Source organism: Hippocampus zosterae, chromosome 6 (genome assembly GCF_025434085.1).
Source record: "Hippocampus zosterae strain Florida chromosome 6, ASM2543408v3, whole genome shotgun sequence".
Taxonomy (NCBI): Eukaryota; Metazoa; Chordata; class Actinopteri; order Syngnathiformes; family Syngnathidae; genus Hippocampus; species Hippocampus zosterae.
The window spans coordinates 18,255,147-18,279,577 of record NC_067456.1 but is presented as its reverse complement, the minus strand read 5'-3'; the positions used below and the strand labels follow the sequence as shown (position 1 = coordinate 18,279,577).

Sequence of the window (24,431 nt, the reverse complement as noted above, 5' to 3'; positions counted from 1 at the left end):
CTGCCAATGAAACACAGGTGGTCACACAGTTAGCTGTGAGTAGAAAGAAGTCAAACAGCTTCATTCTGCCCAAAAACCTCAGACAAAGTCACATCATTCAAGAGACACCCTCAAGCAATCACAAAACAGACATTAAGCAGCAGAAGAGAAGGAAGCAAAACAAAAGCAGAGGAAAATACCACAAAAACGCCAACACATTTTGTTCATGTCACAAGCAGCATCACACACCAACAAGGATTGCACAGAGCTATAAACACAGCCTATTTCTTTTTGGGGGCGCAACACCGTTTTGCCCTAGTTTGTGTTTTGAACAGCTCCGTTCAAGCACACTGAAGGAAACTACCAGACAATGGTCTTCCTCCTTTGAGAGAACAAGTGGTCTCTTGGCAACAAGTCCGATTTTTTTTTGATTTTTAATTGAATGATTTGTATTGCTAGAGATGCTTTGGTTGAGATCTTGATGCAAGGAGTATTCCGGACTGAATGGCATTCCTGCCACTCAGTGTCAGAACAATGTGAATCTGGGATGTGACACTGGTCCGCAATCAGACAGGCAAGAGAGACTTCTGAGAACTGTGGCATGGCTAACAATGCATTGCATTCACATTGCTGTATTCTGAGGGGAAAATAGTCAAGACTGTAGGTGGGAGAAAGGCAGGTAAAAAAAGGCTTGTTAATTAATAAAGTCAGCAGAGGGTGCCTCTGGAGTAGAGGGTTTTTTAGAAGAATACTTTTTTAAATTACTTCTGACGCCCCCAAATAAAATATATACTTTTTTATATATTATTCCTGTCCTATCCAACATTGTCCAATCCTTCACTGAAAGGATGAAGGACTACTGTCCTGTATGGTACTGAACTCCAAAACATCCGCCCATCCTTTATCTGAACCGCTTATCCTCACAAGGATCACGAGCATGCTGTAGCCCATTCTAGACGGTAGCAGGCAGTAGGCAAGGGACACCCTGAACCGGTTGCCAGCCAATTGCAGGCCACACATAGACACACAAACATCCACACTCACAATCACATCTCGGGAAAATTTAGTGTTCCATTAACATGCCATGCAAGTTTTTGGAATGTGAAAGGAAACCGGCATAAACAGCATATTTGATATGCTGTTTATGGTGCCAGAACACACTGCCGGAAATAACTTACAAATAAAAGTGTACAAAGGCACTAGCCTTGTCTGTCTAATCCACGGACGCACATGCGAGCAAAATTTTCAAATGATGTATATGGACTTAATATTACATACATTTGTAACATTATAGACAAAAAGTATCCTGTACCATCGAGGTACCGGAAAACATCTAGAAACGTTTTTCTTTTTTTGCAATGAATCCTTGTATGCTGTAATACGATGAGAATGATTTTGGATTATTTTATATTGACAAAAAATCGTTTTATTCACAGGATTTTTTGGCGGGTTATCCCAAAATCCCCGCCCATGTGTCTGTTTTCCTATTTTGGCCTTCATGTCCAGCCGAGACACCAACTGGGACCTAAGTGTGTTTTTTTTCTGCTGTCCTTGGGCCATGGCCTTGATCTGATAATGGCTTTTTGGGCCATGGGAGGAAAAAACAATAAGAGCTGGCATGATGACAGGATTACCAATGGTCATGGAACAAAAATAACTCAACAGAGTCACAAATAGAAAAATGCATTTTTATAAGGTGATCATTCAGTTGGTTTTTACTTGCAAGGTCTCTCTTTCCAAGGTGTTTCATATTCTACATATTCACTTATCTATGAATTGGTCTTTTTTGTGAAAACAATAAATAAAGTGAATACACAGCTGGTATGCCATCCCCAAGATGATTGGACATAAAGTTTCTTTGTGTAGGAAGCTGATAAAACAATCAAGGCAATAGCTGATACAAAGGAAACAGGCTCGCCGAATCCTGTATAACGATCTGAAATGGATTCAAACCTTTGAATCTCCTGTCACACAGCCTTCATTCTTTCGAGTGATAATGGACATCTCCTGAGTTGATTTTATAGAGCGCGATGTAAACTAAACGGTCTTTCTCTGGTGGGATATTTATGGATTGGAATCCCACAGTCAAAGTATTGCGTTGGTTTAGGTTAAATCCACATCATGAATAACTAGCTGTGTAGAGGGCGGGGAGACAGCAGCTGGGACTGCAAGCTGGCACAGGTTGAGATGGAGGCGGTATCTTGGAAATACATCTTAATCTGGCATTCTGTTTCTGTCAAAGATTAGTCTTGGTCAAATTAGGAATGCTGGCCATTTCAAGCAGATGAGTCAATCACTCAATGATTTGCAGCTTTACTAGACTGCCTCTCATGTGCAGATAGGTAGGAATGAAAAGATTGACCCATGTCCTACATTTGGATCCAATAACTAGGGAAGTGGAACAACGTCATTATATGGTTTCACAACTGCAATCTAGCCTCACCTCCTCACTTTAACCCGAATAGATGAATCTGTGGCCATGGTGACATTTCCATGCATTCTTTAAGCAGTGCCTTTCCACAAGTCATGGGGTAGAGAGAGGGAAATTTGTGTGTACATTTTTGGCTTGCACTTCTGCAATGTGGTGCCTGGCTCTGCAAAGTCAAATTGTGATGCAAAACGACCCCAATACAAACTCACTGCAAGATTTGCCATTGCATTTATACACTTGGCAGGGATGATTGAGGGAGGCCATCGAGAAAGCTGTGAGAGGGAACAAATAGAGTTGTGGTAGGAGAGCATACATGCATTAAAAAAAAAGACAGAAATAATACATTGGGGCAGTATCAATCGTGTTCATTCTTCAGAAGACAGGTTGAAGGCATGGTTTAAAATGGAGACACATGTTTCATCCAATGTACTGCCAAATTTACATTGCTTCTTTTGCCGTTAACAAGAAATAAACTTCTTGATTTTGTCCCAATTTCATAAATGTATTACAATGACATCATTGAGCGGGCCTTTGACTGATGCTAATAAAAGATCTCCCTAAAAGATGCAGTTAAAAAAAATATGCAGCACATGTGTAATGATCACATGAGCAGACAGAAGCTGCAGACAACAAACCCAGGTATTGTACATGCCAATTTAAATGATCCATTGTGTTGCTATTATCGGCTGCGACCTTATTTTTTCAACATTGTAGGCCCATGGTGCAACATTTATACAATTCCTGGAAGCCTAATCCGTTCTAGTATTGCCCGCTTATGCACCAGGCAAATATCCAGTATATGTAGAGAGTCATTTTACAGTAAGTTGTACAAGGCATATAACTTATAAGTGCTAGAATACATTTTTGCAAAAATGTGTATTGTGTAGACCAGGGGTGCCCAAACTTTGTTGACCAAAGATCTACTTTTCGATCAACCAACCTCCCGGGATCGAACCGTTACCACGCGCATTCGTACGCACGCACATATACTGTACACGCATGCCATGATGAGCAACAGCCTGACGCTGAGGCATGCGACGCACTTTTGCAGCGTGTTAATGATCATAGCTCACGTGTACCATTTTCAAATGCTTCTCTCGGCCCTCCAGATTCCCATTCACCGTCCCCTCCGTGAATTGTACAAAACAAACTCTGAATGAGAATAATGATAACAATAAAAGATAAGCGCAAAAACTCACAAGCTGCAACTGCAGGCTGCTGCGCTCGAACAACTTTCGGTGACGCAGTCACATGTCACCGTAGGTAAAAGATGACCTGCTTTATTTTAGTTTCTTTTTTTAAATCCTTTTTGTGAAAGTGAGAATGATAGAATGATTAGGGTGGAGCATGCATTAACACAAAAAATATATTGCTAACATGCACAGAGACACCATTTTTTAGGGTTTTTTTCCCAATACACCCTTCGGCTCGATTTGGGACCAGTCCCTGATCTACTGGTCGATCACGATCGACGTAATGGGCACCCCTGGTGTAGACATTTTATCCAACACCAAATCTCAGAGAAATGAATTTAGAAATATCATCATTTGCAAATACTCCATCGGACTGCAATTGATGAAAGGGGGAGACACTCATTCCGATTTTGCAACATCCTAACAGATTTTTAGAATCCAAGTGACTCCTCATGTGAAACAAATGACCAATTGTTCCTATAGTCCACCATGCACTTGAAATGATCAACACAGCATGTCACACAAATAATGTCTGCAAAGACAATGTAGTACTGGTGTAGTACTGTGTGAGAGGCGACACCCACCGTGACAGAAAATACAAAGAAGAAATGGTAGAAGTAGTCGAAGTACAATTAGCCTAATCAGCGCAGCTTTTTCTCTCATACCGTTTCATTTCTCAATCACGTGCGCATGGGGCTGGTTATAATAGTTATAATTGTTGGCCCTGAAAATTCTTCGAGCAGATCGAGCAGGGAAAAAAAAATCACACTCCACAGAATAATGGGTCAGGATAATCTTTCCGAGACATCTGAGAATTGAGCTTTGCTGAACTGGAGCGTGAGGAAGGGGCTTGTGTGTACCCTAGTTTAGCTGTTGGCAAGGGAGAGTAAGAAAGCTGTTGTGATTTCCGTGATCCCAAATCAGCGGTTTGGTGTCATGAATGTCATGTACAAATGATGAAATATGAATGTTTGCATCACGAGTGGTTAGCGTGTCGATTTCACAGTGCAGTGGTTCGATTCCAGCTCAGGCCTTCCTGTGTGATTTGAATGTTCTCCTCGTGCCTGCATGGGTTTTCTCCGGGTCCTCCAGTTTCCTCCAACATTCCAAGAACATGCATGGCAGGCTGATTGAACACTCAAAATTGTCCCTAAGTGTGAGTGTGGTTGTTTGTCTCTGTGTGCACTGCGATTGGCTGGTAACCGGTTCAGGATGTCCCCCGCCTACTGCCTGAAGACAGCTGGGATTGGCTCCAGCACCACCCACAACCTTAGTGAGGACCAAGCGGTTTGGAAAATGGATGGCTGGATGGACGCATCATTACATGTTGATAACTGACACATGCTGACAACGATGAGGAAGATGTAAGCACAGCACCATGCTGGGATCCACCTGGTGGGTCGCCATTCCTCTCCCATTCTGCGGTTGCTCATCGTCACACTCATATGTCCCAGTTCAACAGAGCGCCTGCAGAGTTGAGATGGCAAATCTGCTGTCTGAGAAAAGAACACAATCACAGCGGCGGTGAAGTAACCAAATGTGCTGTAGACCATCAAGGCAGCCGACTTTAAATGTTGAACTAAGATCACACCAATATTGATCACAACCAGTTTAAATTGGGCAGGAGTGTCGACCCTGTCTCATGAAATAACATGTAAAATATATTTGTGCCTGTAACATTTGTAATTTGTGATTCAAGTTCATATTTATGACCTGCCAAGCGATGAAGGATCTAGTTCTCTGTCACATCTGATATGCAATTATAGAGAGACTGAAGTGTGAGACTGATACATTCTGACAAATCAATATGCTCACTGCTTTTGCGGGATTGGTTTCAATTGCTAGGTGCAAACTGTCACATCAGCATATGATCTGCCTTGAAGTGGATGAAAACACACCGAGAGCTCTTCAGGTCATGTTCACTCATAGGTTTCTTTAAACTTTATACCTCTTTGGTTTATTCCTCCAAATGTACGTTTGTACAAGACACATCGAAAGGTTTTTGTCCTGTCAACACTTTTATTTCTGACTTCAAAGTCAAAGTGCACACGTGAAGAAAACATTGTACTCACTCCAATGGAAGTGAAAGAGAGCTTTGATTTGAGTGAGCGAATACCAGGCTTATTGGGGGGTGGGGGGGAATCCTCAACACGATTGCTATTCATTTTAATAATTGTCCCCGCATGGGTCAAACCCCAGGCTCCTATAACAGCAGGATTAATTTCCTGCACAGAACTAAAAGCAAGCCGCGAGGCCATTAAGGGCTTACATAAAAACTGTCTGTTCGAAAATTAAGCACTTTAGGACTAAGGATATCTAATACACGGTCTGCATCAACTAGTATGCAATTCCAAAGAAAGTAATGCACATGTTTGATGTCCAGAATTGACCACTTGTGATACGACACACATGGCAAGGCTGTTCAAGTGGACTGTGAGTATCTTTATAACATTTTAGGACAATTTGAATGATTTATTACAATAAATCATTGGTGTTATTTTAACATTGTATTTATTCAGACACGCTATATGTGCCATGACAGAAATATTTTGATTTTTATTATCCTTTTTCTAAAAAAGTTTGTTTTCTACGGCTGTGTCTCTTATTTTTCTAGTCCCAGCCAATCGTTGTGTTTTCTTTTCCTTGGCCCCAGGTTGCACCCAAATCTTTGGCCTGCAACCTGTACTTGAGCACCCGTTTGTCAGTCTATGCAGGGCTGCTGCATGGTGGACAACGAAAGTGCCCAAGTAAAGGTCAACTTTTGTTGTCACACAATTTTGCCCCATTTTTCAAGCGCTCTCATTTGTCAACAGTTTCCTCACTTCATTCCACGTCCATCTTGTCAGGTTCTTGTACCTCGCCTCCGTCCAAGTCCAGTTCTTCCGAATCTGTATAAAAGTCACTTTATTGCAGGCCATTTCTTCATCTTGTTTTTTCCAGCTGTTTTTAACATATACTCAGTCCCTCGTTTTGCTCCCCAACCTCAAAGGCTGAGAAGCACGCTGACCACATTCCTGAGATCACATTCCTAAGCCGCGGCAGCTCCATGGTCCTGCTCCTGCGCGGCGACATCTCCATGCCCCCGTTACTGCACGACACTCATGTACTCCCACAGTGACACATCCTCTGAGGCTGCTGATCTAGGGTCACTGCACCAGTTGCCTGACCATGTCACGATTGAGCTGAACAGACCACTGGGCCACTCACTGCCTTGTCCTGCTCCTGCCACCTGACCCTGTTCGAGCGACTTGCAGCCGCCATCGAGGCTTTAAGTGTGGCCCCTGCAATACTGTAGTCCAGGGGTGGCCAACCAGTCAGAGACAAAGAGACAATTTTTTTACTGTGCTACTGCAAGGAGCTGCATCATGCCCTTCCTCGCACGCGCGTGTGCACACACGCGCACGTACACACACACTTTTTTGGCCAAAGATTGACATTTGAAGCAACCAACTTCAACAAAACGACCCGATCGCGCATGTGCAGACATACACACGCGCTTGCACACACGCACTCCCTCGGGTGCCCTCCAGTGCACTTGCGCACATATGCACGCACACGTCGCACATCATGATGAGAAACAGTCGGAACGGGCCGAAAATGAACGAAAGCTCAAGATACAAACAAACAAATCTTTTTTTCCAACTCATTTCCTCCTCCCACCCCTTGCGATCGACTTGGGACCAGTCCGCTGGCTCCCGGTCGATTCTGGTCGACGTATTGGGCACCCCTGCCTTAAAATATGAGCTAATTCGATGACTAGCTTAGCGCCGTTGTTTGCGCATGAGTGGTGATGCAGTCATCTGATTGGTTGCCCTCTATGTCAATCAAGTAACGGGATTGATGATAGGCTGACTTAGTACGTTCTGTGTAGTTGGCGCCTTCGTTTGAATGGCATCGCCACTGCAGAGGCGTTTTCGACGCTTGTCATGTGAAAGCCCGGAAGCCGCATTGCACTAGCCAAAGAGCAGCATGCGGCTCGCGAGCTGCGGGTTGGCCACCCCTGCTGTAGGGGATGACATTGTGGTCATTTGCCTGAATGACAAAAAGCCCCACGTCCTCCGTCAAGCACCCCATGTCTGCCGTCCTGGATGGCCACCAGAAAGGCCTTGATGTCCAGAACCTATCTCCACTTCCAACCACCATGTTGCGGAGAAAAGTTTGGGACATCTACTGTCGTGATCTGTGTTTTTGTTGACTATGTTTTGATGAGATTTTGGTTTTGTTTTCCTTTTTCTCTCATGTCTTATCCCGTTTGGGCCCAGATTGGCATGGGATCTAACTGAAGCGGAAGGGTTGGAGAATGCTGGAGAAAGAATGCTAAATGCCGTACATTTGATTTGGAATAAGTGTCAGCAAATGGTTCTAATGTTGTAATTATCTGTGCAGGTGCAAGCAGCTGACATATCCGGAGGACCTTCCTCAGATATCTGTGGTCTTTATCTTTGTGAACGAGGCTCTGTCAGTGATACTGCGCTCCGTCCACAGTGTGGTCAACCACACGCCAGCTCACCTGCTAAAAGAAATTATCCTAGTGGATGACAACAGCGACAGCGGTAAGTAGTAGCCTTAAAGCTGCTCAAATTCGGTTTCATGCTTTTTTTTCCTCCAAGTTTTAATGTTGAGTGAGCCATTATGAACGCCATTTTGAACGAATGAATAGAATAATTTAGGAGACTGTCAGGTTGGAATGGGGCGTTTGAATCTTGGTTTAAACCTTTCAGATTCAGATTTGCATTGGTCCATAGTTTGCGGGTATGTACTTCCCAGGTACCCTGACTTCCATTCACGGTCCAAAAACATGTCTATTAGTGTTAGACCTGGGCCTTCGGTGGCGATTTAAGTGACCACTCCATAAGATCAGCTTGTACTGGATACAAAACACTAAAAACTATGTGAGGCATTAAAGAAGAGACAGCGGCATTTCATCTATTTGATAAAGAATACCATTATAACTTAAGGACAAACTCATTACCCTTATCTTCCATCGAACTATGAATTAATATTTACCAAATAACAAGACAAAAATAAAATATTAAATTAAATACATCCCACTCACCAGAGATGCTAATGCAAACTGTTCTTTGCTCTTGCCTGTCGACATAAGTTAGCAATAGCACTGCTCTGAAAGAGACCCAAAATTCATTTTCCAGGTCAGCCAGCAGAGGTGCTGGTCAACTAATCTCACAATGTTCACTTTTGCCTGAAAATCCCACCTTGAAAAATATTTTTTGTAATCATTTTCGACATCCTGTTTAATCATTCCTGAAATAAAGGCTGCCTTATTTAACTATTCATGTTTAATAACAAAACTCAACATTTAAAATGTGCATTGTTCATATGCTGTTTAAATTTAGGGAGCTCTTGCAGTCGTCACACAATCTGTATGAATCTTGGTTATGCCATTCATGATCGTTTTGGAAAAGATGTGACGAGTAACTGTGTTGACATTTGAGTTTAATTTGATCCCTCTCGTAACATAAAGCATAGAGTGGGCATTTGTTGTGACTTTAATAATCCACACAGCCACCCAGACGATTCATTTGTGACAAGTTTCAATGACACAATGTCAGCTTTAGTGTCTCGAAAGGCAACCATTTCATTTCCCAAAAAGATATCTCGCTGTTCCCGCCGAGCTCCTCCCTCAATCTTCTCAGTCACCGATGGTATTTCTCATCAGAGCCCTCTCTCACTGATGTTCAGCTTGCTCTGAAAGAGTCAAAGTGATTTGCCTGCTTAGACTGAAGAGATCCAATTTTTGGTCACAGGTCGTTACGGTTCCCTTTTGGCCTATAATATTTTCTTTGGCCATTGTGTTTGATTTAGGGTTAAGTTTTAGGGTCATGTTTTTCTCCCGTGATTTTTTTTTCCTGTTACTTCCTCTTATCTGCTCACTTGTCTTGTTACACATAAAAGCCATGTTATTGTTTTCTGGAAGTATTTAGTTTCCCAAGATCTTTGAAGTATTTCTCAAGGTCATTGTGTAATGTAGTGCATTAGTTCCCATGCTATGAGTTATAACTGTATAACTATTGGGGAGTCGAATAAACAAGTAACGTTACATTTTTGACAACACATTAGCAGTAACGTGATGAGTGTGAGAGTGGACAATTTACAGAATGTGCTATCAATGATTACAATATTCCAACTGAGTAACATACTGGCCCAGGTCTGCAGATGGCCTCTGACTGTCAACAGGTACTAAAACAGAAAGCCAAGATGATGGGACGAGTCTCATCTTTTCCCAGTCTATTTTTTGGTATTGTTTCCATGGTGATGAGAACTAAGCCTTATGTTGTGTGATACTCACATCAGGTCATGATGCTCAACTCCACATCACAAAGGCTTGAGTGTAGAGAGTGGGAGGAACACGGCACCAGATTACACTTGGCCCCTCTTCACTCAACGTGATCATGCTCCTTCCGGTTGGCATAGTAAAAAGAATTTATAAAACATCTGTTCAACTAAAAGGCTCACACCTGCATCGTCACTCCCGGGAGTCAAACAAAATACAGAAAATAAAAAAAAAAACAGCAGCAGGAGTACACAGATGCTCATTACCTCATTACACAAAGCTCACAATACGTATTTTAATATTTGCTTTTATTTTTGCTTACATTCGGCAATTGTTTTAAAATCTCATTTTTGTCATTCTCCTGTGAAGTTGATGGGAAAATTTGTTGTACTTCACTCATTGTATTTACTTCATTTAAAGAAAATACTTGGGCATACTCAGGGCAGTCCGGTGTCGAGTGGTTAGATCGAGGTTTAGCAACCTCCGGCTCCGGAGCCACATGCGAGTGCCGCCCTAGTGGCTCCCTGAAGCTTTTTCAAAAATGTTTAAAAATGGAAAAAGATGGCATAGGGAAATATATTTTAATATGGTTTCTGTAAGAGGACAAACATGACACAAACATTCTTGCCGTTTTCCAATGCTTTAAAATGTGTAGAATAAATATTAAATTTCAACATTTCTGTCAACGAAGGTTTCCATCAGCCTGCGACACACGTTTCTATTAGCAGGGTGGCGGTACCAGACAGGTGGCTGTTATTAAAAAAAAAAAAAAAACGGTGTTTCCTGTACAATTCACAGAGGGTACTGGCAGAGAATGGGAATCTGGAGGGCAGTGAGGAGCATTTTTAAAGGTCCATGTGACCAACGAGAGTTAACACGCTGCAAAAGTGCATCCCGTGCCTCGGTCACGGGTCGATCTCGGGAGGCTGGTTTATTGAAAAGTAGATCTTCGGTCAAAAAAGGTTGGGCACCCATGCACAGCAGGACGCACTGCAGGGAAAAAAAAAACTATTTGATCATGAAGGCTCATTGTGTATTTGTAGCCAAGTTAGTTTATATACAGCATGTGTTTCCTTCATTAAAAGTATAAAATGAGGCTTTTAATTTTCTGCGACTCCAGATATATTTGTTTTTGTTTTTTTGATCCGATATGGCTATTTCAAGATTTTGGGTTGCCGCCCCCTGGGTTATATCATCAACCTCACAGTGCAGAGGTACTGGGTTCGATTCCAGCTTCGTCCTTCCTGTGTGGAGTTTGCATGTTCTCCCCGTGCCTGCGTGGGTTAGGCTCCATGACCCCCACCACCCTTGTGAGGATAAAGCAGATCTAAAAATGGATGGATGTCGGTATTTTCACTGGAAACCTTTTTCTGCTATATGTGGAACATCATGCGGCCAAACCCGACAAAACCGGTTAGCAGAAGAACTAGCATAACAGCGGATTAATTATATGTTGGCTTGAAGCCAAACTCAAAAATCTGTTGTCTTTATGGCTGGTGTCTTTGGACAAAAACAATTAAATCACTTACCTGTACCTGAAGGAAGTGCTTTCATCTGTTTTGCCCAATCTGGAAATTGTTTTTGCATTTTACTAATCGGGGTACAATCCTTTCCTGACAGAAAATCTACATGAATATGTGGTTGGAGATACAGCGGGTTTAATCATGCTCAACAGCCCTCTGTCAATGACTTGCTGGAATGAGACAGACTTCGAAGCAACCCTTTTTAGAGCTCGATAATTAAATTTAATTGATTTATTGACTCACTTTAACAATGGGATGCTCCCGAATGAATGTGTTCATCACATATCTTTTATTAACAGCATGATTCCAACTTGTTCATTAAATTATCATTTCAAATGTTATTAGAAAGTATGGTTGTTTAACCTCACAGAACACAATCAAACGCTAAAATAGTCGGCACATTTTTAAGATAAACCGTGCCCCACTTAAAAGAAATACAAATAAAATCAACAAAGGTATATAAAGTCACATGTATTTATTTTTTGTCACATGAATTTTCAGTTTTCCCAGAAGCAGTCACAAAAAAACAAATAAAAACTGGTCAATAGAATACGACGGTCATTGCAGTGTGTAGTTTATTGTGATTGTCCTGTCCTGCATGACTGTTAGTTTTCTATGTTTTCAGTGATCGGTGCATCGTCACTCAAAGGTCAGATTTGGTGCTAGTAGTTCTGACTTTGTGTTTGAAGTACAATCATGAATCATTTGCGGAAGATGTATAAGCTATGTATTTGGAGCCTTTCTCACCTGACGTGAGATAAATAACAAGCGAACTCGGCCACTTCATCTCTACTGACTGTCCTCCTCCTCCCCCTCACGTATGAATTGAAACGTTTAAGATAAATGACACACAAGGTGCATGTTTTCTATTTCCCCACAATGCATTACTGTAGTTCGCTTGGCCGGCATGCTACCTTGTAGTCATATATTGATGAGTTCCGCTTTGGCTGAATGAGTGTAAGCGCGAATGTGTGCGAGTGTATGCGTGTGTGTGTGTGTGTTTGGGGGTGGGGAAGGGAGAGAGGGCAGAATGACTCCAATGAATGTCTAGCCGTGTTTACAACAAAAACTTAATGAGGCCTACAGATTTCCATGGAATAACAAACTACAAACTAACAAGCTAAAGTAAATTCACTGAATTAAATATGACAGGCATGCGTTATTTTTCCCCATGTGATGTCTATCAGCCATTTAGATTAAACTGTTTCAAAAGCATATTCACCTGTAACTTATACTGTATAAAATTGCTGCATCGTGTTCAATTCCCTGTGTGTCTTTCATGAAATGCTGGATGTAATTAAAACATATCTCATTAAAATATTTGAATATTCCTCATCCACATTGTATTGTGGCAGAAGAAAGGAGCACATGTTGAATGCAAACACGTCTTGACTTCCAAACTGCCAACAAATCAAGTCTCTGCTGCAGGATTATCAAATGTGTTCATATTGGTTGTTTGACTGCATACTTTTACAAGACATGCACAGTGTGCACAATCTTTTATATCATGTTTTTCATGAAGAAGGATACAAACGGGAAAAGTGTTCAAAAATAAACTGCTTTACTCTGTTCAAGCTTGCCAATAAAGCTACGCGAGAAATGTTAATATTTGAAATGGTTGACAACCCAACCATTGAATGCACTCTATCTTAACGCGATCATGACATGTCACTGTCTAATCTGCCCTTTTACAGTGGAGCTGAAATTCAACTTGGATCAGTATGTGAACAAACGTTACCCTGGCCTGGTCAAGATAGTGAGAAACAGCAAACGAGAGGGTCTGATCCGAGCCAGAATACATGGTTGGAACGCGGCCACGGCTCCTGTTGTTGGCTTCTTTGATGCCCACGTCGAGTTCAACATTGGCTGGTAAGAGAAGGTCATGTTTAATACAAGCGGCTCCCGGCCTTCCGCTCTCTATGCACAGAGTAAGCACATTACATGGGGCACAATCATCTCTGTAGGGGTTCCCAATTTTAGCAATGGTGACATCATCACATGTACTCGCCATGCATGATCGCTGACATGTTATTTATTTATTTTTAAGAATCAATCAGAGTCAATACTATAAAATGCTCGGGCTGTGTGGCACATCCATTCAAATCTCAGATGCACAATGACTCCTACAAAAGGCTGCTTCTTACTTCAGTGTGTTCCAACTTGTATTTTAAATGTTTTGCATTTCATTTCATGAAACCATGACACTGATTAGTCTGACAAACAATGACCTCTCAGCCATGTAACGTGCCAACGATTGTGTATGAAAAAAAAAAAGTGTTCCTAAGAGTTTTTTGGTACTCTGTACATATCTTTGATGTGTGACTTCGAGAGGCAAGTGAGAACTAAATGGTGATGGTTCACAGCTTGTATTGTAAATGACCTAATGAATCGCTTTCCACTTTAATTTTGGTGATGAATTACATCTTGGCGTCCCAAATTTGTATTGCATTACAGGAATAATATTACGAAAAATCTAATGAATAACTTGTTATATTACTTTGCTACTGCCTGAAGGAAATATGTTACTTTGGTAACGTTCTACCCCCAACATAGGCTTTTTTTGCTTCTGTATCCACCATTCACCTTGGGCGTGTTCTCTACTTGACATATGGTGCCGGGCCCTTGCACTGATTCTGTCTTACATGACAGGTTACGTAGAATTTTTTTTCCCCCTTTCTTTACAAGTCAGCTCTTTAAAATGTTATCTTCAAGGAAGTGTGTGAAAAATTCCTGTGATTTTACCAGAAGAAGATGGGGAAGGGGTGAGAGGATTCACCAAAGTGTGAGATGTTTTTTTTTTCCCCGAGACATATGCGTGTGTCGCTTTAGCGTGTGCATGTAAATGTGTGAATTTACATAATCTACTGTCTGTGTGCAGGCATTTTTTGCATCTCCTTTCTTCGCAAAGATTCGCCCTCTCTAAGCTAAACCTATTTGTTACAATGGAAGGCGTCAGCTATTTATCATAATATGATTATTCACCATGACACATCCAGTGATTAGTAAGATGGATGGTCGCTCTGTGTTGAGAGTCTCCATCAATGACCTTGTGCGTATTGCGCCACCAAATATGCTGCCAACTTGAAGCTACAGCTCATCCGCCCCGTCACACCTGCCCGGCGCCTCAGGTCTGTGGACCAGACTTTGTTAGAAGTACGAAGAACTAAACTGAGGCTCAGAGGGGATCGAGCCTTTTCTGTTGCTGGTCCCTCTCTCTGGAATGACCTCCCACTGAACATTCGGCAAGCCTCCTCACTGCCCATCTTCAAAGCCCTCCTCAAAACTCACTTGTATTCTTTGGCATTCGACTCAGCATGACTTAGATTTGTTCTTGATTTTACTGTTTGGTGCTTTCTACCGCCTTTTATTACCGATTTGCCTTACTGTTTATTGTGCATGTTAAATTGCTCCGTGTACAGCACTTTGTATGCAGCGATGGCTGTTTGAAAGTGCTCTATAAATATTGTTGACTTGACTTGACTTGACTTGACTTGACAGTGTTTTGGTTCATTGACGTGGCATTCCCTTCCTATTTGCTGTGTACTTGCATTAGAAATGCTGCATGTTCTCATTCATGTTTAAGTTGGTATCACTGGATTGAGTGTATAACCTGTTGGTTGGTCGATGAGAAGATTTTCACCAGTTTACTCAATATGGATCTAACACTGTTCGGGAAGAAGAAAAAGTTGTGATTGCTCTCTGTAAATACGGGTAGAGCTGAACGTGCATTTGTTAACCGACAGCAACGATCTCAAAAGGAATACCGTTTCATGACATCATGTACTGAACGGACGATGATATAAGCATGTTTGCCGATGACAGTAACATGAGGAGTCCTTCCATGACACTTTTGACATTTGCGAAGGAGAATGGTACTGACATTTAACTGTAGACTGAACATCAATGGTCAATTCACACATGACCCCAATTAATGAGTATTACAAGAAAGGACACCAAACGAAACGCAGTACTGTACACCTAAACTATACAATGAGCCATGAGTCCAACATTTTAATCGGCGTACAGCAGAAATAAACAAAAGAATAAGGACAAATGTCCACATCTGACTTTTAAACATATATAGTATATATATTAAAAAATCCTCGTCTCACCCCTCGGGTGGTGTCCGTCCCTCATTCAGCTCGGGTCCTCTCCGAGAGGCCAGGAAGCCTGAGGGTTCTGCACAGTATCCTTGCTGTTCCCAGCACTGCACATTTCTGGACTGAGATGTCCGATGTTGTTCCCGGGATCTGTTGCAACCACTCATCTAGTTTGGGGGTCACTGCCTCGAGTGCTCCGACCACCACAGGCAGGACTGTCACCTTTACCTTCCAGGCTCTCTCCAGCTCCTCTCTGAGCCATTGGTATTTCTCGAGTTTCTCGTGTTCCTTCTTTTGGTGTTTCCATCACTTGTCAGTCTGGATCTGGAAGTCCCACAGGATCTTTGCTCTGTCATTCTCCACCACCTTCTGAGGTGATTCCCATTTTGCCCTTGGGGTTTCCAGTCCATACTCCACACAGATGTTTCGGTAGACTATGCCAGCCACCTGGTTATGGCGTGCCATGTAGGCTTTCCCTGCCAGCATCTTACACCCTGCAGTTATGTGTTGGATTGTCTCAGGTGCCTCTTTGCACAACCTACACCTTGGGTCTTGTCTGGTGTGGTATATCTGGGCCTCAATGGCTCTGGTGCTCAGGCCTGCTCCTGAGCAGCCAGGATGAGTGTCTCAGTGCTATCCTACAGGCCAGCCCTCTCTAGCCACTGATAGGACTTCTTGAGATCAGCCACTTCAGTTATGGTCCGGTGGTACATCCCGTGTAGGGGCTTGTCCTCCCATGATGGTCCCTGTTACAGCGCCTCATTCTCTGTTCCCCATTGTCTGAGACATTCTGTGAGTACGTCATCCGTTGGAGCCTTCTCCTTGATGTATACATGGAGCTTGGCTCTCACACTCACTAGTCCCCGGCCTCCTTCCTTTCAGTTTGCATACAGTCTCACGGTGCTGGATTTGGGATGGAACCCCCCATGCGTGGTTAGGACCTTTCGGGTTTTAACGTCCGTGGTCTGAATATCTTCCTTTGGCCATCTTAATATTCCTGCAGGGTACCTGATCACTGGCAGGGCATAGCTGTTTTTTGCCCGGGCCTTATTCTCGCCATTGAGCTGGCTTCTTAGGACTTGCCTCACTCGCTGGAGATATTTGGCCGTAGCCGCTTTCCTTGTTGCCAGTTCGAGGTTGCCATTGGCTTGTGGTATACCGAGGTAATTGTATCTGTCCTCAATCTCTGCAATCGTTCCTTCAGGGAGTGAGACCCTTCAGTGCGAACTACCTTTCCTCTCTTAGTCACCATCCGACTACATTTCTCAAGCCCGAATGACATCCCGATGTCGCTGCTGTAGATCCTGGTTGTGTGGATCAGGGAGTCTATGTCCCTTTCGCGCTTAGCATACAGCTTTATGTCATCCATGTAGAGGAGGTGACTGATCGGAGCTCCATTTCTGTGGCGGTATCCATAGCCTGTCTTGGTGATTACTTGGCTTAGGGGGTTCAGTTCTATGCAGAACAGCAGTGGGGAGGGTGCATCACCTTGGTATATGCCACATTTGATGGACACTTGGGTAAGTGGCTTGCCATTGGCTTCAAGTGTGGTTTTCCACATCCTCATTGAGTTCGCAACGAAGGCCCTTAGGGTCCTGTTCACCTTATACAACTCCAAGCATTCAGTGATCCATGTTTGTGGCATCGAGTCATAGGCTTTCGTTTAATCAATCCAGGCTGTGCACACGTTGGTATGTCGGGACCTGCAGTCTTGTGCGACTGTTCTGTCAACCAGGAGCTGATGTTTGGCTCCTCTGGTATCTCTACCAATGCCCTTCTGTGCTTCGCTCATGTATTGATCCGTGTGTCCACTTATCTTAGCCGCAATGATACCTGACATGAGCTTCCTTGTTGTGGAGAGACAGGTTATTGGCCGATAGTTGGATGGGACTGCACCTTTTGAGGGATCCTTCATGATCAGGATCGTTCGCCCTTCGGTTAGCCATCTTGGGTGAGTCCCATCCCTCAGCAGCTGGTTCATTTGTGGTGCTCATGGAGTTTCTTTAGCCAGTAGGTGTGGACCATGTCCGGGCCTGGTGCTGTCCAGTTTTGCATATCTGAGACTCTTTCCTCTATGTTTGCCACTGTTATGGTAACTGGGTTCTGTTCAGGGAGGTTGCTGTGCTCCTCTCTCAGGGTCATTGTGCACTGCTGTTATGTGCAACCCCCTTCTCCCACATGCCTTTCCAGTACCTTTCAGTTTCCAATCTTGGTAGTTCAGCTCTGTTGTTAGGACCCTGACATTGAGCATACACTTTCGCAGATTGTGTTGCAACACTGAACATTAATCACAATCGTAACTCGACATCTTTTTTCATGTCTGTGTTTCAACTATTAGACTGGACAGGTACTCCAAATTTTAGCCAAAATGGTCTTCATCCTTGCTGATTTACATGCTATAAAATGTTGGTTCTTTGACTTTTTACCAGGAAGCACTCAAATAATTTCTTTTTGTCGTATTTGCGCTCACCTTCCTTAATTGCATATATTCCCACATAATTTATCAACAGCAATTTTTTCATTTCAGATCTCTTGGTAAAACGCGAACAATACGTGTGCTTTGTATTTCCAAAGATCACAATATTGCTTGACTAATGTCCTTTGTGTATCCAATAAATTTGCATTCATTGCAAGTGGCTTTCATACATTTAACCAATCTGGAGCAATTATAAATTCTGAATCTTGCCAAAAGACACTTAAGGGCGTACAACCTGAAGTCCTCGTAGTAGGAAAGTCATATATATACAGGCAGTGTTATTTTTACCAAGCTCATTCAGAAGCTCGTTTTCTCTTTGTGCAATCCATATTGAGCTTGAACCAAGCAGGCAAATACATGAAGGTTAGAACTAACATAAATAACATACATTCAAATGTATCAACAGCTAATTAAATGTTGCACACTCCAAATCTTAATCCTCAAAATGTCTATACTTTCTTTATACGAGAGACTTTATTGATGTCACATTAGAAAGTATTGGTTGATGAGTGATTGTAAAATGCCCATCATTTGTAGAAGGGGTGGAGTTAAGGTCGTTTTTACAGCTGTTCTACAGCTCATTGTTTTCATCCGTCTTTATCAAGTTATGTATTCAGAATAGCTTTTTTAAAAATCATAATAGCATATGCAATTCAACTGGTCTATTCCATGGGCAATGTGCACCCTAACCTTTTGTGAAAAGTAGCGGTTTTGCTTGGCCAAGACGAATGGGTCCCACTGAAGAAAAGTAGATGAGGCGAGAGAGCATAAGCATCAGGGTGAACAGAGGCAGTGGGCGGAAAGAGAGAGAAACTGCAAGTGTGGGAGTATCCTTCAGAGACACATTCATCACGGTATAATTGTAGCCCCCTTTTATAAATTTAGAAGTATATCACATGACAAGCTGAGTGTATTAGGACTGGCTTTGAAGATATGGTGGATGTTATCTCTGAGCATGAGAAAGACTCTTCTCATGTACCACTGGCAATGATTTCATTGTGACTGTAACATAAAGACTAGTGGTTTTGGAGCCGAGGCTCTTATTTGGTTTTTAGCATAAATAGACATGATGAGCCCTACACCTCACCTGTAGAAATCAGTCAACGATAAATGAGTGAAATTCTAAAGGAAATGTATAATAAGATTTAGTCATTAGCTTCACTGCTGCAAATGATGTGTGAATGAGCGTAACATGTTGTGTATGGATGGACGGGCGGATGATTGTCATCAGCTCTGTTGTCAGGACCCTGCCACTGAGCGTACACTTTCGCAGGTTGTGTTGCGAACAGCCTGTTTATTCGTCTGGCCTCATTCTCTTTCGTGTACCGCTTTAGGCGACTGGACAAGGCTTGGAGCCTTTGTTTGGCAGTTTCGAGTGCTTCAGGTATGGTCATCTGGATGTACCTCTCGGGTATCGGCCTTTTCATCACACCTCTCTGACTCAATTGACTCACATCTTTCCGAGCCACCTTGATCTTAGCCTCCAACCGTTTTTTCCAAGGTGGGTAACGTATCTCATGGCTTCCATGGTTGCTCTTATAGCCAATCATCTCACGGATCACTGATTCTGAAGCGTATATCAGCTCATTGGTCTCCGTGATCGTTACGGTAGGGATCACCCTCAGTGCTGCATTCACACTTTCCATGAGACTTTAAGGTGGTACTTCACATAGCCATTGTAATCGGTTTCTAGGTTGCCCAGCTTTCATTCTCGCCATGCTTTCAGCTTTCAGCATCTGAGCTGAAAGCTCAGATGCTGCCTCGCTCAGCATTTCATTCATTGGGGCTGGCCTGCCAATCTCATCATCTGCATTCATTGGGGCTTGCCACCCAATCTCTGGTATGACCTTCTCCTCTGATCTGGCAGCCTGGGGACCTTCACCATGGAACCTGCATTGTACCTCATCAATCTCAAGTTGTGACAGCAGTTGCCGTTTGTGGATGTTGGAACACTGAGCTACTAGTTGTTTCGTGGTCAACCGTGACTGTGGGTTTCGAAGTAACCATTTAGCCTACATTCTCTGCATGTAACCCCTCTGACCAGGGTTGCTTAAGGAGTAGCATTCCAACAGAGCCCTGTTATCGCATCTCACCCATCTCCGCTTTGTTCCAGTTGCCCATTTTTCATCAAGGTGCTCTGGTTCCCCAGCACCTGACGCAGACCTTGTTTGGCCGGGCGACGTCTGAGCCGGCATGCCATTCATTTTATTGTCTCTCATCATTGTATGAGGTAGGCATTAGCGTGAAGGATCTTGCCCAAGGACCCACATTGGATGGTGTTATGTGCTCATTTTTTGCCCCAAGCTGGATTCGAACCACCGTTTCCCGTATGCCAAAACCCATGCCTTACCAACTGAGCTATCAAGACGCCTGTGTGTGTGTGTGTGTGTGTGTGTGTGTGTGTGTGTGTGTGTTTGTGTGCGTGTATTGAAGCAAAGTAAGCTTCACTTCTCATTGTGCGCTTCTTCAGAAACCCTTTCTCTTGTCTCTCAACAAATCCCAAACGGGGGATAATCTTGGCATTTGTTTTCATGTGCAGGAGATTTGAAATCTGGTTTTATTTGTTGACCTTCGGAAAATTCATTTTGCGAGACCTTTGCATTATCAACAGTCAAGGGAAATAATCTGGCAGTTGTTTTGGATTTTAAATAACACTGGTTTGACAGCCTGTAACACTGCTGAGAATAGAGCACAATTCATGTTGGCAGAGAATTAAATGCAAAATGATATCTGCATCTGTGTGTAAATGCTCTCAGTGTAATTTTTTTGGAAGTTATTTTTGAAGTTATTTCATCCACAGATGTGCAAGAATAAACTGAGCCCTATTATCACACAATGTAGGGAAAGGTTCTTCATTGTAATTAGTTTACAAAAATGGCAGGTAATAAAATAAAATTATTTGTAACTAATGAGAAAGAGTGCAATGAAGGTCAAATCTTTGGACAACCTTTCTCAATCTTCTGAGGTTAAGAAAAGTTCTATTTCCATTAGTACCGTATTTTCACGACCATTCGCCGCACCGTATGGTTGGGCGCAGTCTCATTAATGGGTGCTATTTCTGTATTTTACACATAGACAAAACGCACTGCATTATTGGCCGCAGTTTTAAAGTGGTAAAACATACGCCAGCTTATAAACATACGGCATGCATGCGCGCACGCTAAAAACACGTTAACTTGAAGCATACGGTAGCATGCCAAGACATACAGATACAAGCTAAAAACACGTTTTTAAAAAGGCAACGGAAGCAAAACTGAGTTCCGTTGTATTTGCCAAAAAACTCGAACAACACTCCAAGCAGCCACAATCCATTCGCAAATTGTGGCGTAACTCGCCCAGCGCTGCCTCTCACTCTTTGTAAAGTTGTGTTTGCCATCGATCATTCATTGTTCCCATGCCGTTCGCAACTTTACTTTGAACAACTGTTGACAAAAGCGGTGTTGATTTATAAATTAATCTGTGATTCTATTCTTTCTTCCTTTCTTTCATCCAAAGGGCTGAACCGATTCTAACCCGAATGAAAGAGGATCATACCCGCATCATTTTGCCCGCTATAGACAACATCAAATACAACACCTTTGAAGTACAGCAGTATGCCAATGCCGCCCACGGCTACAACTGGGGGCTGTGGTGTATGTACATCATCCCTCCACAGGAGTGGCTGGACAAGGGCGATGAGACAGCTCCTATCAGGTGAGTACCTCAGCAAGTGAACAACATTCATAGTAGATGAGGATGTTTGATTAAATATGGATAACTGGAGCCTGTCACTTATTCATGTAGATACCCATCAAAGTAAGATCCTCTCCGGACCTATGTGCCGACCTAACACACAAATACATAACGTCATTTAAAACTTATTACTCATTACCATGATAAATACAGTTAGTCATATGCAGAATCACAAGGCCCCAGCAATACGGCATCATTAATGTACTTGGATGGCATCCAAGAGCCAACTTGGATGGCATTGCGGTATAATCCTTAAATTGGTTATGCGTTCTTTGTAAAATAAATAAATTACGTTGAATTTACCTGAATTTGGTGTGGGGGTGAGCACAGCTGGCTTCCAACCCAGGAACCCTCAATCCCTTTTAATTCAGCGAAGGAGAAGTGCACGTTCTTCATGGTGGAAAGACTTGCTGGGATGCATGCAGGATATTAGTGTGCACAAAGCACATTTAAAAGGAACCACAAGATCTCCAGCTTGATGATGTAAAGTTGGTCGCTGTGAAGTAGGCACTTAGAAACCGCACTTAGAAACCGCATTCCACCCCTGACCATGTGTAACAACCCAACCTATAGTTAAGTCATGATACTTTTAAACATATATTAAAAATCATAATAGTAATGATTTGCCATTGAATTGATTTCTACAATGATTCAGGGATTAATGTATGCTGTCATTTTATTTTAAGAACGAAATACAATAACATCCCCTACCAATGTTTGCCAAGCATTTGGTAACTTTAGAATTACCACTTTTTTAAAAAGGCATTGGTGCCGTAATAAAGTCGCAATCAATGGTTAAGGTGAAGAGAGACATCTCGGAAGGGTAAAAAAAAAGAATGGAAAAAGTGAGCGTATAATTTATTTTTCATATACATCCATTTGATTCTGTTTCAGGTGTTTTGATCCTCGATTCGTTGTTCTGAACAGTATGAACATAATCTAGGTCAATCTTGTGATTCATAGACATGCATCATTCCACTCTCGCCCAAAACAGTATGGCATGGCTTGGTACCATGGCAGCATGGTAGAACCATTATTGACATGGACCCTCAGTAGATGCATAAGCATCCCAAAACATAGAGATGCACAACTGGATTACACATGATGCTTTCAGTCATTAAATATCACGTGTACAAATGGAACAAGCGGGGTTTCGGATGAATGCAGTTCTTTTCACTAGTAGGTTATTATAGGGCACTTCTCTGAGTAAAATATGGTTGAGGATGAAAACGCAGCAGTGCTTTAGTTCAGTGATTCGCAACCAGTGTGTCGTGAGAGATCATCAGTTGTGTCGCCTTATCCAGTGTCAGTTATCAAGATGAAAACTATTTTCTATTAAAAAATATATTTTTGTGACTTTATCTTGGCAACCACCTATATTAACAGGTAGATGAGAATGCTCTTCTACTAGATGACAGAAGGTACACAATTAACCGGTGTATCCACTTTTTGTGAATCATTTCGCTTAGTGTTGTGCCTTGACATATTTTCGATAATGGTTGGGAAACTCTAGTTAACCTTTTGGATCTGTAACATAACACAGATCCATCTTCAAAGCCCTCCTCAAAACTCACTTGTATTCTTTGGCATTCGACTCAGCATGACTTAGATTTGTTCTTGGTTTTACTGTTTGGTGCTGTACAGCACTTTGTATGCAGCGATGGCTGTTTGAAAGTTCTCTATAAATACTGTTGACTTGACTTGACTTGACAGAACAGAAATGCAAATAGTATTTGGGATTTATTTCAGTTATGACTCATGCACACCATCATTGACGTATTCATTGTAGCGTAGCTGCAGTCCTGTGCACCTAAGATTACTTTCGATAAGACTGTAGCCTATTCATTCATTCATTCATCTTCCGGATCGCTTGATCCTCACTAGGGTCGCAGGGGGTGCTGGAGCCTATCCCAGCTGTCTGCGGACAGTAGGCGGGGGACACCCTGAATTGGTTGCCAGCCAATCACAGGGCACACAGAGACCAACAACCATCCACGCTCACACTCACACCTAGGGACAATTTAGAGTGTTTAATCAGCCTGCCACGCGTGTTTTTGGAATGTGGGAGGAAACCGGAGCACCCGGAGAAAACCCACGCAGGCCCGGGGAGAACATGCAAACTCCACACAGGGAGGCCGGAGCAGGAATCGAACCTGGTACCTCTGCACTGTGAAGCCGACGTGGACTGTAGCCTATTTCATTTTAATTTTTTTACTTTAATGTTTGTACTTTACTCACATGCCACTTATGGACAGTTTGCCTCAAGGACAAAGTGTTTCAGCAGTGTGGATTTCCATTGGAAATCATTGGCCCACTTGTTCCGCAAGGTTTCTTCCCATCAACAACAGAAGCTGGGTGGCCAGTCAAAGCTCATTCTCAGTGCCCTTTCTGGCCTTTTGAACTGCAGAGACAGAAAGAGGTCACAAGAAAGTACAAGAACAGCATGCTTACGGTTATTCTTTTGATTATATGCAAGACAAACGTTGAGGTCCCAGAGGTTCAGAACTTTTAATTTAGTGTGAATGGCTAGACAGATATTTAAATTGTTTTTTTGTTAGTTTTTTGTATGTAATCTGTTTGTCACCTGAGATGCAAGGGGGAAAAAAACGTATTTTAAAAATGAGCCCACAATTCCGAAAACACCTGGAGAACAATAAAAACGTGAAATGGGAATTTTAAAAAAGCTTTCATGTCTAGTAGTAAGT

The 24,431-nt window shown here is 42.5% G+C and overlaps 1 protein-coding gene across 2 annotated transcripts in view; it reads left to right on the top strand.

Annotated features, from left to right (window-relative positions):
- galnt9 (polypeptide N-acetylgalactosaminyltransferase 9) overlaps positions 1-24,431 on the top strand; it is a 245,613-nt gene that overhangs the window by 181,773 nt on the left and 39,409 nt on the right. Inside the window, exons 3-5 of one of the 2 annotated variants that reach the window (XM_052067006.1) lie at positions 7,990-8,156; positions 13,113-13,287; positions 21,490-21,687. In XM_052067006.1, coding sequence (XP_051922966.1) covers positions 7,990-8,156; positions 13,113-13,287; positions 21,490-21,687 — 540 coding nt within the window. The remainder of the gene's footprint in view (positions 1-7,989; positions 8,157-13,112; positions 13,288-21,489; positions 21,688-24,431) is intronic. The other variant, XM_052067007.1, reaches the window with a different exon arrangement.